At 38.7% G+C, this 13818-nt stretch overlaps 1 protein-coding gene across 2 annotated transcripts in view; it reads right to left on the bottom strand.

Annotated features, from left to right (window-relative positions):
* LOC108709213 (enteropeptidase) overlaps positions 1-12489 on the bottom strand; it is a 163199-nt gene extending 150710 nt beyond the window's left edge. For both annotated transcript variants that reach the window (XM_041583376.1, XM_018248858.2), the window contains exon 1: positions 12200-12489. In XM_041583376.1, coding sequence (XP_041439310.1) covers positions 12200-12347 — 148 coding nt within the window. In that variant the 5' untranslated portion in view covers positions 12348-12489. The remainder of the gene's footprint in view (positions 1-12199) is intronic.
* Between the last annotated feature and the right edge of the window lie 1329 nt (positions 12490-13818).

Genomic DNA, 13818 nt, shown 5'->3' on the forward strand with positions numbered 1-13818 from the left:
CAAAACGGCGCCGGCGTCTCGTTTTTGACGCGGGCGTCCGTTTTTTCCGACGCTGACGAATTTTTGCCGCAAATTTTCACGGGCATTTTGCGAATTTATTGGCTGCTGGCAAATCGCGCAAATTTGCTGCGAATTCGCGCCTGGCGAATAAATTCGCCCATCACTATCATTGCCGCTGGGAACTTCAGGTGATTCAGAACATAAATGTACAAGTCAAGGCAACTGTTTCTGCAGCTATCATCTTATTTGAGATAAATGAAAACATGGAAGCTTTTTTATTCTGAAGCCTGATATTTGCAATCACCCTTTTTGTTACAATTTATATAAAAGGCAAATTGGGGTGTAAGTGCCACTAAAACACATGGGGGCAAATTCACTAACTGGCTAAAATTTGCTAGCGCTGGCTTTGCACACATCGCAACACTTCGCCAGGCATAAATTCGCCTGGACAACGCTAATTCACGAAGATCCAAAGTTGCGCACAGGGTACTGAACGCTGGCGAAATAACGCTCAGCAGTTCGAAGTTGCGCTAGCATTGGCTAATTTGTATACGGCGCACAGTTGAAGTACAATGGACGTATATGCTGCAGCAAATACATTACACTACACAAGGCTAGGGTTAATAAAATTATATAAAGTTGTTATAATGCCCTACACATGTGCCCACTGTAAAATATAGGTGCCATACGTTAGCAAATGTAGGGGGGAAGGAGGGTATCCCAAAAAAAAATCTTTTTCAGTCTACTACCCTTTAAATAGGAAAAAACGCCAGCGTTTTTTGGGACTTAGAAAAATGTTCAACTATTTTTTTGAGGAACTCCTATCTAGTGATGGGCGAATTTATTCGCCAGGCGCGAATTCGCAGCGAATTTGCGCGTTTCGCCACCAGCGAATAAATTGGCGAAACGCCCGCGAAAATTCGCGGCAAAAATTCACCAGCGTCAAAAAAAAATTTCCGAAAAAACGCCGTTTCGCGAATTTTTCGCCGTTGATAGGAAGAGAAAAAACAGCCCTAACCTGATCATTTGGTCTCGACATAACTTCCATTTACAGAAATACGTCTTCTCAGTTCCATTTAATCTGCCACCCAGCCGGCTCACAACATGACAAACAATTCACTATAGGAATTCTCATTCACTCCTGTTCTTTACTGAAGCCTTTCATTTCTTCGGGTATGTTATCTATCTCTCCTCTTATTTAAGCCGCACACAGCTTCTTGTAAACTTCTTTTCTCTTTGACTTCTTCCCATGCACATACACCATGGCACTTTGTGAACGGTAAGGAATAGAACAATATTTTATAAATACAGCAACCCAAAACCCTAACGTTGAAATGCAGGATTTATAAAGAAGATATATCATCTTCAGCCATATGGAGGAGCACCAATAATAGCTGGTAATGTCAATAGTGCAGCCATATTTATTTGCTGTAAGACTGCTGTGTTCCTTTTTTTTGTAGCTCAATGTTTAAACACAGCTGTACAAGGTTATCTTCTCCTTCCCACTCAGTAGACAAGCTGTGCATACATGCTGCACTTTCTTTCTGAGTTTTTTTTTTTCCTGTTTTGTATTTCTCAGTAAATGTACAGCAATATCAAAAGTGTTTCTTTCTCAGTGACATGAATTGTGTTACATGCTAGTTCTGGGCCAAGATTGAGCTTTTACATTAAAACACAAAGAAATGTGGGTCAATGCTTATGCTAAGTCATTCCTAAATTCTTCCCCTATGACACTCTTAATGAATAGGAAACAACAAAGGAAACCCTGCATTGCTGATTAAGTTTAAGCAGCAGCAGAGGCATGGCTGTACAATGGGATCGCCAGTTTCACCCATTGTGGCAAACCTATACATGGAGGAAGTAGAATGAGATACCTTCAATAAAATCCCACCCAGTCATTGGTGCAGATACACATCACACAGTGGACCACATTATTAAGTTTACACGTGTTGATATGCAAGATAACACACTGGGGGGTCATGAGGCAACAGTGGGAAAACTTTTCCATGTTACCCATGTCATCCAATCAAATTGTTGCATTCATTGTTTTACTTCCAGCTGGCTTTTAAAAGCTAATCATTGATTGGTTGCCATGGGTAAAAAAAACTTTCCCATGTTACCCATGTCATCCAATCAAATTGTTGCATTCATTGTTTTACTTCCAGCTGGCTTTTAAAAGCTAATCATTGATTGGTTGCCATGGGTAAATGGCTGACCATATGCAAATTTGTCAAGAGTTGATAAATAAATCCCACTGGCTTTTTCGGATTGCATGGAAGAGCGAGAGAGGGTAGCAATAGAGGTCTATATAAAACCAACCCAAACAGACCACTACCTGCTATTTGAATCCCACCATCCACTGTATTAGAAACTGGGGGCTGTCATGTCTCCAGTATAAGATCATCTCCAGCATAAGATTCAGATTCGAAATTCGGCCCTTGATAAATATGCCCCTTGCTGTAAGTGCTTTGACAATGAGCAATACCACCTGCAGCATGGACTTACATAAGTGACCCCTAAAATTTATTATGTCCTTTAAAATATATACTGTAGCAGAGTGAGTGCAGAGGTTTAGACTATCGTGCCTTCTGCTTAAGATGTCAATCACACATTTATAAATGTTTTATTTTATTAGGATCCATAGTCAAAAGGATATACTTTTCTGCAAATTGAAAGCAAACTGAGAGCTAGTTAAGAAAAACTCAAACCACAGCTGACATCATAGAACCTGCACCTGACCCTAACCCACTGCACGCTCCTATTGATATACCCACAGCTACACTGTCACGAGTATATAAATAGGAGAATTCCAAATATATAAGATGAACTGTAGCTCACCGATATCGATTGCTTTATTGGTCGTCCTGCACGGTATTCTGTGTTAATACCCTGAATGATTAGCTCAAGAAAGATAGAACTGCAGGACAAATCCACGGCAGTAGTCTGAGACTGCAAAATCCTTTTATTGGGGAGGTGAATATCCAAAACCACACTAGGGGGCAGATTTATCAAGGGTAGAATTTCAAAGTGTAAAATACTTCAAAATTCGACCATCGAATTGAAATACTGCGACTTCGAATATCGAAGTCGAAGTATTTTTCACCAAATTTGGACATCCTGCGATCGAAGTTAAATCGTACGATCAACGATTAAATTGTTCAAATCGAACGATTTTAGTGTATGATCGAAGATTTTACTTCGATGTGTAAAGACTTAGAAAATGGTTGTAGAAGGTCCCCATAGGCTAACATAGCACGTCGGCAGGTTTAATTTGGCAGTCGAAGTTTTTTTCAAGAGACAGTACTTCGATTATCGAATGGTCCAATATTCAAACTATTTTTACTTCAAATTGAATTCGAAAGTAAATTTGAAGTCTTAGTATCCTATTCGATGGTCGAAGTAACCAAAAAATTACTTTGAATTTCAAATTTTTTTTACTTTGAAAATTCCCTCTAATTCACTTCGAGGGCCTAGCCCGAAAACATGTACCGTATATACTCGAGTATAAGCCGAGTTTTTCAGCACTCAAAATGTGCTGAAAAAGTCTACCTCGGCTTATACTCGAGTCAGTGCTTGCAGACAAGCCCTCTCCCACTGCCTTCTCCCACTGCCTTCTCTCTGCGCACGCCCCTGGGAGTCGATGAGAAGGAAGACGTGGGTGGTACAGAGGCGTGACTTAAGACTGTACGACGGAAGTATGAATGCGCACTGTTTGCGCAATCACGTTGACTTGAGGAGCGGCGCGTCCTGGCATGTATGTGAGTGTGGGAAGTGATCTCTGGATGGAGTTCGGCAGCGATACAATCCCACCTTCTTCCGGCAGCAGCAGTAGCCTCCCACATACACAGAGGAGGGACAGGCTCATCCGCCAGCCCACGCCTGCAGGTACCAGATTTTTTTCCACGAGTGCAGCTAATTAGGCAGCAGCATGCAAGTCTAACGCCCACTCCCCGGGGACCCTCGGGCTCTTTGGGCAACTGCCCCCAGCTCGGCTGAAGAGAAACGACTACTAGTGAGTGTCTCCACCACAGCCTGTAACCTGCTTCCCTTGTTGGAGCAATTATACACACAAATAACCAGTGCTAATTTATATACATTAAATGTCACTATAAACTGCTCATCAAGAGGCTGTCATCCCTTACTTAATGGAATTCCTTGCAGAACAGCAGTCATTTATGAGACTATAAAGGGTAGTGGCAGAGGGGTTAATACCCTCTAGGACTGTGGCTGTGGGATAGCAGTGACAATTCTGAAGGGAGGGGTTAAAGGGCTGAGCAAGCAGGACAGAAGCAGGAAGAACAAATGAATGAAGCAGCTGAGCTGTTTGCTTTTCAGAGACCAGAGTAAGAGGTATGTAAAGAATGTAGTGAGCCATTTCATTAATTAGATTTTTGTTGTGACCAAATTTAGGAAAACTTACCAGTAGCTGCTGCATTTTTCAACCTAGGCTTATACTAGAGTCAATATGTTTTCCCAGTGTTTGTAGGCAAAATTAGGTACCTCGGCTTATACTCGGGTCGGCTTATACTCGAGTATATACGGTAGTGTGGTTTTGGATATTCACCTCCCCAATAAAAGGATTTTGCAGTCTCAGACTACTGCTGTGGATTTGTCCTGCAGTTCTATCTTTCTTGAGCTATATAAATAGGAGCACATCCAGGCAGAAGTGCGGCACTTGAAAGTCGCAAACTTTGCTCGGCCTGTACATCATTATTGAGGGACCATTTATGAACATAGGTGCTAAACTGCACAAGTGTAAAAACAGTCACTTCATTGATTTTTCAATTGTGCAATTTAGTACAAGTATTTATTAGCCCCACATTTAAGTTTGAAGACCTGAAATAAACTTTGAACATATTACTACAAGTACGTGCTGGTGTTCGTGTATCTGCACCAACGTGCGCCGGCAGTCGAAAAACTGCTAAGAAATATTTGCTCACAAAAGTACACCAGCATGCTTTTGCTGAGACAAATTCCGTATTTTGATGAATATGTGTAGTCGTCACAAAATAACATCTGATGTAATTGCCAAAGTATGGTGACATTTTCCAAAGCGAAAATTCACATGTAAGTAAAGCTGCCCCTAATTGTAGGTGATTAGGCGAGGGTTACCTACTGCTTAGCATATCCAGGTTCTTATAGGTATGCCCTATGGGAGGGAGATTTCCCCCACCAGGTCCAGGGATCTTATGATTAGTTCCTATCCATACAGTAAGTTATATAATGTGAGGAAGCACATCCACTTATGTTTCCAAGTAGTACCAGGGGTGGATGTGCTGGGGGCCTGGAGTTTTAGTCTACAGGTGGACCCTAAGGAGATCAGCAATCCTAGCAGTGGCGAAACTACCGGGGGAGCAGGGGTGCAATAGGGCCAGGGCCCGCACCCCCTCAGGGCCCCCCCGGCAGTTTGCGCACTGCCGATAATCTGGTATGGAGGGGGGCGGGGGCCTGGCGGCACGTCCCGCACCAGGGCCCGCCCCCCTCCAGTTACGTTACTGAATCCTAGAGTAGCCAGGGAGTCCATAAAGAGGTAAACATAGTGGATAGCAGTTTTTAATATGGCATAAAGGAATTGTTTGTAAAACAGGCCATCTTTGGAAGAACAGTACTGGTCTTCACTGTGTAGTAGTAGTAGTAGTAGTAGGTGGTAGTAGTAGTAGTAGTAGTAGTAGGAACCACTAGACTGTTACATGGAGATATGCCTGTGAGGTGAGATTAGCCTTAAAAGTCTTACTATATGAGTCCATACCTTTTGTGTTCCTAGATCCTAAATGTTTATGCACATTTGTGCATTTATACAGATGAGCTGCCCTACACTGTTTAACACCTGCCCACAGAATACTACAGAATAATATCACTTTTGGAATAAACATACTTATAAAAAGGGGTGTATTTATATAGGAATACATTCATGTGAATTTAGGTAGAAAACCTAAATATTCACTCTTTTGCTCCTACCTGAATAATGCACTTTGTTTTATTTCTCCAATGACTGCTTCTACACCCGTGAGGCTTGTTTTTACTTCCTATGCTATCTGCCATGAATTTCAATTTTCCTGTCTAAGAGATACACTTCTGAGGACAGAGGTCAGTTCACTCTGCACATACTGATCAATCCTAAAGCCTTTAAAACTACAGCTCACACACTTTTCCAACATATACTGCAGAACATGTTTGATCATGTGCTTTCCTACACACGTATGGCTGCGATGCTCAGAATGGTTCTGTCATAAACCACAGAAGAAGTAGTATTATTTACCAGTCATGGGTGAATATGTCCCGTTGGGCTTCGTCAAAAATTTGTGAATTTCCTGCGAAATACGTGAAACGGCAAAAAATTTGTGAAACAAGAATTTTGGTGCCCTCATCAATTTGCAATAATTTTGATACTTGCAAAATTTTGACGCCCGTGTTAAAGTCAATGGGCGTCCAAATAATGTTGACGCGAACGAGTATCTGTGTCCAGATTTTTTTGATGCTGGCAAATTTTTGCAAAATGCAGAGATTCACCAAAAATTCACACCTGGCAAATTTATTTGCCCATCACTATTATTTACTACTGATCTTTTCTCATTTACACAGTTTAAGGGGGGAACCAGGATTCCCCAGTATGAAGGTCTGGTGCAGGCTTCTAGTATGTGGTTTGTGTGTGTCTAAATTTCATGTGTGCATACTATTACGCATAAGGTTTATTTAGCAATGCTACAGAAAGTGCTGGAGTGCAACAATATATCCATAGGACCAATATAGAGTCATTGTCCCTGTAGCTTTGGTAGGTACAAGCTGCACTCTGTAGTTCACATTATTAAAGGGATCCTGGCATCGGAAAACATGTTTTTTTCAAAACACATCAGTTAGTAGTGCTACTCCAGCAGAATTCTGCACTGAAATCCATTTCTCAAAAGAGCAAACACATTTTTTTATATTTAACTTTGAAATCTGACATGGGGTTAGACATTTTGTCAATTTTCCAGCTGCCCCTGGTCATGTGAATTGTGCTTGCACTTTAGGAGAGAAATGCTTTCTGGCAGGCTGCTGTTTTTCCTTCTCAATGTAACTAAATGTGTCTCAGTGGGACATGGGTTTTTACTATTGAGTGCTGTTCTTAGATCTACCAGGCAGCTGTTATCTTGTGTTAGGGAGCTGTTAGCTGGTTACCTTCCCATTGTTCTTTTGTTTGACTGCTGGGGGGGAAAAAGGGAGGGGGTGATATCACTCCAACTTGCAATACAGCAGTAAAGAGTGATTGAAGTTTATCAGAGCACAAGTCACATGACATGGGGCAGCTGGGAAATTGACAAAATGTCTAGCCCCGTGTCAGATTTCAAAATTGAATATAAAAAAATCTGTTTGCTCTTTTGAGAAATGGATTTTAGTGCAGAATTCTGCTGGAGCAGCACTATTAACTGATTCATTTTGAATTTTTTTTTTCCCATGACAGTATCCCTTTAAGCATCTTCCTTCTAGAAGGATATGTCTTCTGGTTCTGAATGATGCTCAAGTCACGGCACATCAGGGGATGCATATATGCTGCCCACTTCATGTCCCTTCTGTAGGCAGAACTACTGACAACAGTCAACACTCCATATAGAATAAGTTATTACATACATTTTTTGCCTCAAGCAACATATTGTATTGGGACAAGACAGAAACAAGTCCTTCCACCACACAACTAGCAACTGATAAAATGTAGCTTCTGTTCCTATAGGTACAGATTGTAGGGATGAACTGAACTAAATACAGTATGGTGGGATGTACTACAGAACAACTGCTATATCCAGAATGCTCAAAGCATGGGGTAATCTGGATAAGGGATCTTTCCATAATCTCCATATCTTGCATCTACTTAAAACTAATTTAAATACTAAATAAATCAAGTAGTATTGTTTTACCTCCAACAAGGATTAATTGTACCTTAGTTGGGATCAAGTACCAGGTACTGTTTTATCATTACAGAAAAAACTGGAATAATTTTTAAACATTTGAGTTATTTGATTATAATGGAGTCTAAGGGCGATGGCCTTTCTGTAATTTGGAGCTTTCTGGATAACAGGGTTCTGGATAATGAAACCAATACCTGTATATTTCTTGTGGTTACAAGCCATTATCCATTGTAGCCATGTCAATTGAAATATGTTTGATTATTATAAAGAGTTCTTCATAGGATCCATTGTCGGCTTACTGTAGTAATTGCACCATCACCCCGATATACCTTAGAATATTTCTGCACTTTGTGTGCAATACAGTTCTTATAAGCCATGCTTACTTACGATTCTTTATCAGCTATCAAGAGCCACATTGCCAAGGCTTCAAATACTGTTCTTTCATGAGTGCTTCCTAATAACGGGTCTTCTGGATGATTGCACTATAGTGCATCTTTGGGACACATCTTCCATTAGAAAAGCTCTTGCTATCATTATGTTCATATCCTGTTTAAAGCCTTACTTCCTTTCCATGCCACTTTAGTTTAAAAGTTAAAAGCGTCTAACATGGAGTTTTTATCTTGGCCATAAATTGGTATAGTCAAAATGATCCATTACTCACTTTAGCTACATTTCATCCAAAGCAATTAAGACATGGACACTCAGAAAATTCCTGCAATCTTACTGGACATAAATACTTCTATAAAATGTCATGGGTCATTAACAGTGATACGATTGTTAGCTGTTTGGGAAAACATACACCAACAACTGCTTTCTGGATATTTATAAAGGTGTAACTAGAATTTCTGTCTGTGGTTCTGCTCATTATATGGCCTAGCTACAATCATTGACCATCGCTAGTGATTGGCAAATTTATTTGGCAGGCATGGATTCACTGCAGATTTTTGCATATCACCACCCGAGAATGTTATCGCAAAACTGCGGCAAAAAAACGCTGATGAAAAATTTGGCGTAATATAAAAATTGGCACCCGTCAAAATAATTTTGACGCCCATTGACTTCAATATTTTTCTGAAATTTTTTGTTGTTTCGCAAATTTTTCGGTTAACCAGGACAGATTCGTTCATCAATAACCATCGCTTACCAGTAAGAAAAACTGGAAAATACTCTTAGAGGCTTTAGTTATGAAATTACTTTTAAAGGTTTCTCACCAATGATCAAATGAGCATAGCACAGAATGAATTAAAACTCACCAGTTCATATAATTATACATATGTGTGTGAAAGAATATTTGTATTTAGACTGCTCTACATGTACCACTGTACATTCAAACAACACATAAACAGAGCAGATGGGAGAATCCAAATCTAGAACATAAATCTACAATTGCATTCATGACTACATGTTGTTATGGAGATGCTAGATGAAGAGGACCCTTCCCCAGAGAGCTTACAATCTATGTGGTGGAGAATTATATACACAATTTGGAGTAGACTTTACTCTTGCATAAACTTCATAAGTACCTCATCTAGGCAGCTGTGAGATGAGATGAACCTCTTTTGGATAAAGGATACATTGTCATCTAATAAGTGTCTCACTGTGCTCCAAGTCTGCAATTAAAGGATAACTCCTAAAAAATCTAAGGAGCAAACTAAGTCCTGGACCTTTCAAATTTAAGCTGTACCGCCTAGGGCGGCAAACTTAAGCAAATGACCCTTTGCTGCCGACATGGTAAAACAACTTTGCAGGGAAAAAAATTACTTCCCCTTTTGTCGGATACTTCCTTACTAAATTTGGCAGCAGAGGTGGAGGGTTCACTGATCTGCACGTAGTGGAAGTGACATCATACTCATGTGCAGAGCATTGTGACATCACTTCTGCTAACATCACTTGAAGGAACTCTCAGTTCTGAGTCCGGTCCTGACTCCTACAATAATGACACATAAGTCCACTGTCTGATATACATGGAGAAGAGATAACTTCAGATCCAGAGAGCAGATAGCGACAAACAAATATTGCTTTCCACTAAATCAGTAATTGAGGACTTATCCTGATGGTTTGCTATTGTGCTAGCCTTGTTGCTGCTCTCCATTGACCTTCTTAGACTAAACTCTCACAAATCTAGTGAAAAACCGAAAATGTATAATCATTTATCTGAAAATTTCAGAAATTGCATTACTTATTACTGCATATCAAAAAAATTATTTTGTACAGTGAATGTACTGTATACTCTAAATACACTGGCTTTTATACAAAGACGAAGATAAGAGAGATGTGCTGGCATCAGACTTGCTGTAACCTTTCTACGTAATGCCATTATCTGAAGTTCTCATGGCAGTCTTTTGGAATTTGACCAGGTTAATAAATTCTTAAGATAAGATATATTGTAATGCAATTTATCTGGACAAAAATACATTAGTTTTGATACTCCTTTTAGTTGTGATATTGTATCACAGATTGGGAAATAAACTTTTGATGCCACAAGATGTTATGAGCACTAGTGCCTCTTTAAATGATGTCAATGTGGGGTAATTGTGCAACCATTTTTACTCTTTGCACTTCTGCCCATAAGATTTATTATCAGTATTTAGCAATGCTTTATTTTTGTCTTGTGCCACCAGACATAAGCGCACCCCTCGAGATTGTGATCTTCACATTTTCACAACCGGCAGCATATGACGTCACATCCACCAATGGCGGGGTAAGATACCCCTCACACCCTCTAAGTACCTGGCGGGGGAGATTTTTTTTTAAAAAAAATTTTAATTTACAATTAGGGCAGCCCCCTAACCTGATGCCCTAGGTAAAGTCCTTGGGTGCCTATACAGGTATGGGATCTGTTATCAAAAACCCATTATCTAGAAAGCTCTAAATTACGGAATGCTCATCCCCCATAGACTCCATTTTATCCAAATAATCCAACATTTTAAAAATGATTTTTTTCTCTGTAAGAATGAAACAATACCTTGTACTTGATCCAAACTAAGATAACATTAATCATTAAACCATTACCAGCCTATTGGGTTTATTTAATGTTTACATAATTTTCTAATAATGTTCTGGATAACAAGGATAACCTGTATACAATATATATATATATATATATATATATATATATATATATATATATATATATATATATATATATATATATACATTTACAAATACAAGAGTCCTCTGCACTCAACCCATTATCAATATATTTAAGACAGCGACACTTTGTGCATACTGCTACTGAAAAATGCCTTACCCTTTAAACAACACAGGGATTGTTTGTCCATATATTGCAATATATTTAAGCTGGCCAACTACGGCAAAGTCATCCCATATCTGGCCAGTCCTACGCTCAATTTTCATCTGATTCATTAACAATTCAATTGCTTAATTATACATTTTATACAGGAGCAGTGACCAGCTCCATGTTGTAGCTCCCACCCTTCCCAGCTATAGTCAGGTGATCCCACTGGTGTCTAATAAAAGGGCAGCCAAGTTTGGGAGTTTTACTTTGAAAGCAGCAAGTAAGTTGCAGGTAAAACTTAGTCCCTGTGTAAAATGTATAATGAAGCAATAGAATTCTTAATGAATCAGATAAAATTGAGCATAGGACTGGCCAGATATGGGATGACTGACGTAGTTGGCCAGCTTAAATATATTACAATATCTGGACAAACAATCCATGTTTTGTTTAAAGGGTAAGGCATTTTTCAGTAGCAGTATGCACAAATGTCGCTGTCTTAAATATATTGATAATGGGTTGAGTGCAGAGGACTCTTGTAGTTGTCTATATGGATTTTGTGGTCACACCCTCATTGCCCCCCCCCGCCTAATGGTTTTAAAAATAAGTGGTGAGCACAACTTTCCCTTGTTTTATATATATATATATATATATATATATATATATATATATATGTATATATATATATAATGGCTCCTCCCCTCATAGGCAGTGTTACACCTGAGAAGTAACTCAACACTATTTTTAGTAAAGGCACTCGTTTAGCAAACTCTGAGTTTAGTAAATCATTTCATTACTATTTTGTGATGATGAGCATTATAATTGGCAGTATAGAGTTGTTAGTCAATACTCCCTATAAAACTTATGCATATACTGTACGAATTTTCATTTTTATTTTGTTCATTTTATCAAATTGCCAGGTCCAGGTTCATCACAAGCCTATCATTATTCTATATAAACCTTAACCTGCATTATTATTCTCTTTTTCAATTTTAATCAAATATCTGTTGATAAACCCAGTTTTACATACAGATATTTTATGATTGCAATATATTTTAATATTAAACAAAAAAACACTTACATTTTTGAAGGTCGTTGACTGCAATCCATGCAAAAACCATAAGCCCAATACAAATGCATATGAACATTATAAGTAGAGCAATAAGCCAAACTTCAAAGTTGCTGAGGGGCTTCCTCCCACTGCATGTTACTGATTTCTTTGATGCCATTGCCCCAAGTTTCACTCTAGGGGAATGTTACCACTGGAGACTAAAGGTCCAAAAATAAGTACTGAAGATCCCCACTGGATGAGTATATATACAATGGCTTCTTGAACTGACTATGTCATTAATCACAGCTGTAGACGGCAGAAGTTCTTGCTCCTTATTAAACATTACTTACAGGACAAAGGCAGTTATGGAAAAAATGTGAGTGCAAACAATACTTTGGAGCCATAAATCGAAATTGCTAGTTGTAAATATAAACTTAATTGGAAATCAGTGGCTATTAAGAGGAAAATCAATATTAACTATGATCATGCTCTTTTCAAAGGATTTCAGTGCTTAGAATTTGCTGTATGTGTTTGGAAACAAGTAAATCGGTTTATTGTTTATCATTGGTAAATTTGTATAAATACAGTATGCATGTACATTATTGACATGTGTCTCTCAATTCAAACCAATCCTAACAGATTCATTAATTTCTTAAATCACATTGATTTGATCACCTTGGAATCCAAGGGGCTTAATTATTATGGGTATGGAGAAAAGTGCTGGAGAACTAAGAGAAAGCATAGACTAAGCACTCAACCCAGGTCTTACCGCAGGTGTGTTCTGAATAAAAAAACTGGTGCAGGTATAGGTGCCCCAAACAGCAATTAATGTGATCAATTCCCCAAAAAAACTCTTCTGAGCACATTATTTCAAATTATTCCCCTTAGTTTTTTTTACTATTTTTTTAAATATTTGATACTAATAATACCATGCTTTTGGCTTAGCAGATCTGAGCACTTTGACCAATAATTATATATATATATATATATATATGCATAATTCTCTTCTGCTTTCTTTTAGATTTTAAAGTTGTGCTTAGACAGCAGCTTCCCTCAGCTTAGAACAGCTTTCTAAGACCCCCAAGATGGAAATATCTGGTTCTGGCAGCAATTTGACATGGATCAAAGACGTTGGCTCATTTTATTCTGACAGGATCCCTCTATTTGCAAAAAAATAAATAATGATGCCAATACCTGAAGTTTCCAAAAGTGGGGTGTTCCTGGTTTTATTTTGGTTTTCTGGACACACAGGATAGAATCAAACATTTCGGGACAGTAGTATTGATCAATAGTCCCAAAATGTTTCATTCTATCCTGTGTCCAGAGCACCACAATAAAATTGGGAACACCCCACATTTTGAACTTCAGGTATCGGCATTGTTATTTATTCATGGGATACTTGCACTAGTGAGGGAAGAGGTCAGCACCAATACCTCCATACCCAAACAAGCATTTTTGTAAAAACCCTATATATCCAAGAGCATCAGTTTCCCTCATGTTATTAACTCAGGTCATAGAGAGAGCAAGAATTGGGACTATTGAATGAAGTCATTTAACACTTCAGTCAGCCAACATCAGCTGGAAGCCAAAAGCATGATATTAGCAGTGTAAGAACACTATTGTGGCAAAAAATAAATGTACATTGCAAA

This window comes from Xenopus laevis, chromosome 2S (assembly GCF_017654675.1).
Source record: "Xenopus laevis strain J_2021 chromosome 2S, Xenopus_laevis_v10.1, whole genome shotgun sequence".
Lineage (NCBI taxonomy): Eukaryota > Metazoa > Chordata > Amphibia > Anura > Pipidae > Xenopus > Xenopus laevis.